The sequence below is a fragment of the Rhamphochromis longiceps genome, linkage group LG3, assembly GCF_057381845.1.
Source record: "Rhamphochromis longiceps isolate RC_006_pf linkage group LG3, R_longiceps_female_GT1.1, whole genome shotgun sequence".
NCBI lineage: Eukaryota > Metazoa > Chordata > Actinopteri > Cichliformes > Cichlidae > Rhamphochromis > Rhamphochromis longiceps.
In genome coordinates, this window is record NC_140559.1 from 10579925 (window position 1) to 10584908 (window position 4984).

Genomic DNA, 4984 nt, shown 5'->3' on the forward strand with positions numbered 1-4984 from the left:
CAGTGAACCACATTTAGCTGTCTTGGCTCTTTGGTGTTATGGAGTCACAGCCTCTGTGAGGACAGGGTTTTGGGGGTAGGTGACAGGACGAGGGACTGTTCAGAGTTGCATGTAAGCCCTTAACTCTATTTTCTGGTTTTAATTCTGGATAAATTCATCCAGATGTCTAGAAAGGAGAGCTGCACCATCCAAAGTGGGATGGATGCCATCTTCCTCAATAAGACCAGTTGTTAACATCCTTCCTCACTTGAGGAGCCCTCCTCAGTAGTTGTTGGATTAAGAATGGTCTTTAAATTTTTATATATTTCCTTCTTTTGTCCTTTCAGTGTTTTCTGTAGTTGTTTAATCGTGTCTTCATCTGCCAGCCGATGAAGGAGAGGTCCACAGTAAAGTCTGACAAAGCAGAAAACCACAGTTAAAGTTAATGAAGTGGGTTAAACATCTGTGGAGCACATCATTAGTCTGCTGTTTACCGTGCACACTGAGGTTCTGGTAGAGGGGAACACAGCAGCTGGTTCAGGTGGAGGCTCTGCCTCATGCAGCACTGCCATTGGCTGAAAGCATGAGCCACACGTGGCTGCCAGTTACGCACACCTTCATCCTTTAAAGCTTTCATCTTCCTCTCAAACTCGTCCTCTACAGACAAAGTAAGACAAAGTTTTGGTGCCAAAGAACCAGAGACCAGCAGCAGTTTCTCTTCTTGTTCAGACTGATGTGGAAGCATCAGTGCTGCTGCTGTCACACAAAATCTGTTTAGAGGAACTCTGAATACAGGAACTCTGACTACAGTCCATCTGCTGACTGCTTCTTACACCAATAAATGCATGTCATTGTAGATATCCATCATGTTACCCAGTGAGACTAACCTGGACCATCGGGCTCACACACTAACCACAGCAGGAGAGCATGGAGGCAGTTTACAGTTTCAGGCTTTGGGTGGTGCTGTAGCTTCTTAAACCAGAAAACAGTCACACAGACTGCCAGCTTCAGCTGGTCGGGGATGTTTTCTAAGTCTGAAGTCTGAACCTGCAGAGCTTCCTCAAACACCCTGCGACGCAAACGCTCAGGAGCCGGCACAGATAAGATGCTCACATGTACCACAGAAACACGTCTGCCTGTCAGAGTAATTAAACACATATTTAATGATTAACCTCAGTACCTTATGCAGACGCTGTAGTTTCAGTTGTTTCTGTTCATCACTGCTGGGAAGTATTGATGGGACACGGTAGTATTTGATCTCTTCTCCATCCCTGCCATATTCAGTAACCTCACCTCCTGTTAACAGTCCATAGAAGTACTGTCTGATGCGGTAAGCAGCTGTGTAACTACTACTCTGTGAAAAGTCCTCCACAAGTGGGGTCAGCAGGATTGTCTTCCAATCCACAACACTTGTGACAAAAGTGGTGAGTTCTCCACGCTCAACTTTTTCACACACCCATGGTGGCAACTTAGAACTTGTTTTTTCTGGTTTAACATGTTTTTGAATGGCGAGTTTGAATGTTTGGTTCTCTTTTTTACCAACATGATTTAAAGCTTTACTCAGAGCACGTTCTCTCTTCTGTGAGTCGTCCAAGCCATCCAGGTTCACTTTACTTAAAAAGCCGAGCATACCATCCAGTCTTTTAATGCTGCACTCACCAGGTGAAGATGATTCCTTTGCAAAAGCGCCATAGTCTTCTAATCTTGAATAATCATTTCCTGCTATTGAAGCAAAGACTGGCATGAGAGCAGGGTCCAATTTAAAATGCTCACAAAACGTTGAACGTGTGTAGATCTTAGCAGGAATTTTTCCATCTTCTTCTTTTTTCCACTCAAAGTTGTCGAGATAAAGGAAACCTTTGTGCACATCAAAGATGTAAAAATCTTTGTCAATGGACAGCACAGCACATTGTTGCTGATTTGCAGCAGAAACAACCTCAGGGTCTGCCTCTCCTAAACACACTTTAAACTCTATGCCTTTTTCCCTTAAGATTTCTATGAAGACATCTTTGACCAGAGGTGGTAAGACACTATATGTCTCTGGTACAGTGCCGTCAGGCTCTGTCTCTGCTACTGCCTTTGCTTTTTTCAGTTTATATTTTAGACGAGACACATTGTGTTCATGCTTCTCGGGCCCTGAGCCTCCATCCAGGATGACGTACGGATTGACTTCACAGTCCTGCAGAGTCTTAAAGAACTTGCAGACCTCATGTTTGAATCCAGGATAATCCCCTCCACAGCGCTGGTCCAGCTTTGGATCGGATGTATAATACAAAGAATAGTACAGAGCATTACCATCAATGATGAGACCTGTTTTTTCTACCTTAACTTCTTTGCAGAGACACAAACCATCTATCATTTTCTTTAATGTTGAAACCTCCATGATTCCTTAAAGTGTGGATGAAGATGAGCGGTGGTTCTTGTGCTAATGCCCTTCTGTCTGCAGATATTTGTACACCTACTAGAGTCCACACCCACACCGACGCAGCGAGTCAAACCTGTTTGGACTAATTTAACATACCTAACTTGCTCTTTTGGTTTCATTTCTTTATTCTTCATGTTGTGATTTTCTGTTTCATTTCACTTTGTGGAGCAAAATCAAATGTGTTTCATCAGCTGTCCAGCTGTTAATAATGCAAAGGTACTTTGTGTCCATCACAAAGGCTCAACTCTGCCATGAACTGGAAACTGCTGCAACTCGAGCATCACCATCCACAGTGAAGCCAGTGTTATATAACCATGGACTGTGAGCATGCTGACTAAGAAAGAAGCAACTGTTCCAAAATCGACATCTTGAAGCCCGAGTGAAAGACGCAGCTCCTCGTCATGGACGAGTGAAATGTCTTTTGGAGAAAGATTAAATAAGATAAGATAAGATAACTCTTTATTGTCATTGCACAGTCATACATAGTACAGTAGTACAATGAAATTGGAAAACTTTCCTACGTCGGTGCTACATATAACACAACACAACACGATATGACACATCACAACGTAACAAACAACACAACACAGTATATTAACTTAGTATAAAAAAGAAGAATAAGTGTATGTGTATTGCACACTGTTATTATTGCACATTAATTATTATTGCACCTTGTTATAAATATAAATATTATTGTTATCGTTTTAAACATTGTTACCTCCCCCTAAAAAGTCCAGGGAGGTATCCAGTCAGGTCAGCTGTTTGCATTGATCAGGGCTGTTGCCCTGTTGTAAAAGCTGTCCTTGAGTCTATTTGTTCAGGACCTCAGCAGCCTGAACCTCCTGCCAGACGGCAGCAGCTTAAACACCCGGTGTCCTGGGTGTGTGCAGTCCCGTAGGATGCTGCGTGCCCTCTTGAGACAGCGAGTGCTGTACAGGTCCTTCAGGGAGGGAAGAGGATGTCCAATGATTTTTTGGGCCATGTTGATGACCCTCTGGAGTGCCTTTCTGTGTGCTGTGGTGCAGCTGGAGAATCACACACCGATGCAATATGTCAGCACACTTTCAATGGAGCAGCGGTAGAAGACGGTCAGCAGCTCCTTCTTCAGGTCCATTTTTCTGAGGATTCTCAGAAAGTGGAGACGCTGTTGGGCCTTCTTTAAGACCGCAGAGGTGTTAGAGCTCCATTGGAGGTCTGTGTCTATGTGCACACCCAGAAACTTGAAACTGGAGACCCTTTCCACGCACTCCCCGTTGATGCTGACAGGCTGCAGCTCGGACTTCCTCCTTCTGAAGTCAACTACCAGTTCTTTTGTTTTGGTGGTATTGAGGTCCAGGTTGTTGTCTGCACACCAATCTGACAGCCTCTGAACTTCAGCTCTGTATGCAGTCTCATCTCCCCCTGAGATGAGCCCCACCACAGTGGTATCATCTGCAAACTTGATGACTGTGTTGTCTGGGTGGGAACTAACACAGTCATGTGTGTACAGAGTGTACAGTAGGGGACTCAGTATACAGCCTTGTGGAGAGCCGGTGTTGAGGCTGAGGGCTGAGGAAAGATGAGGCCCCACTCTAACTCTCTGCACACGGTCTGAGAGTGTCATGGAGTCATGAATGTTATGTCTCGGTTCAACCCACTTTCGGCCTGGCGCATTAGGGGGGCGCTAGTATAAATAGTGGCCATTTGACCATTCCTGGATCGCTTACCTGTGATCTCCTTTTTGGTCACCTGACTTCCCTTGGTGTTGCAGAGATCATCTGCGGGTTACCCTTCTGAAGCCTCCATCGCGGCTGTTTACTCATTGTAGTGTGTACATTACCTTACTTGATGGTAAACAGATGTTGTTTTTAGGTCGTAGCTGTAGAAGCCTCCTATGACCCACTCTGCTCATGATTCATGACGCTGTTTACTCAGAAGTGTGGGCCTTAGTTTTACACAACGCTACGCTAACTGAAGTGCTGCTGCTTTGCTTTTACCGTCTGTTCCTGTTGCGAGGTTTCTTTTCCTGCTGCTGCCAGCCTCCTAAAGTGGACGTCGGCGTGGACAGCGGCCATATGCATGCCGGCTACGGGAGTCGGCTGGCGTGCACATTGATTGACTGGACGATTAACTTATAGTCGGGCAGACGGCAAGTTGGAGCAATACGGCGATTCCGTCTGCTCCAGATTTTAAAGTTTTATTTAGATTGTATGTTGTTTTTCTGTTGTTTGGATTTGCAGTTTGGATTTTTGTTACGCCACTGGTGGGAGGCCCTTTTTCTATCTGCAGATCACCAGTGTGGTCCTGCAGTTGGGTTATCCCCCAGCGCTGCATATTAGTTTTGTTGTAATATATTAAAAAAAAATTTGTTTCTTTTATTCAGATGTGGAGGGCTGACGTGGAGGAGACTGGGGGCGCCTTGGTGTGGGATCCTTTGAGTGTTACACACCTGTCTTCTTTTATTAGTGTGAGTGTGTGAGAGTGTGCTGCACTTGTGTATTGGTGTGTTTTCTTTTCTTTTTTTTTGAGTTTGTGCGTGGCATCCCTGCCCCTCCACTGGTAAGCCTCAGCTCTGAATACCTTTTTTTAAGCATATTTGTA

General features: G+C 44.8%; 1 protein-coding gene across 1 annotated transcript; it reads right to left on the reverse strand.

Moving 5' to 3' along the window:
- Nucleotides 1-230: 230 nt before the first annotated feature.
- LOC146672872 (single-strand DNA endonuclease ASTE1-like) lies at nt 231-2434 on the reverse strand. Its single transcript, XM_085402607.1, has 4 exons — nt 1152-2434; nt 867-1087; nt 474-636; nt 231-393 (listed from the first exon to the last, which is right to left on the reverse strand). The coding sequence occupies exons 1-4, from the start codon at nt 2360-2362 to the stop codon at nt 231-233; spliced, it is 1758 nt and encodes a 585-aa protein (XP_085258733.1). The 5' UTR covers nt 2363-2434.
- Between the last annotated feature and the right edge of the window lie 2550 nt (nt 2435-4984).

Bases quoted from the DNA above. Each gene is read 5' to 3' on its own strand.
- LOC146672872 (XM_085402607.1), bottom strand. From the start codon at position 2,362: ATGGAGGTTTCAACATTAAAGAAAATGATAGATGGTTTGTGTCTCTGC. The intron at 1,088-1,151 runs GTTAATCATTAA...GGTACATGTGAG, and splicing joins CGTCTGCATAAGGTACTGAG to CATCTTATCTGTGCCGGCTC. The intron at 637-866 runs GTTAGTCTCACT...CTTTGTCTGTAG, and splicing joins GTGTGAGCCCGATGGTCCAG to AGGACGAGTTTGAGAGGAAG.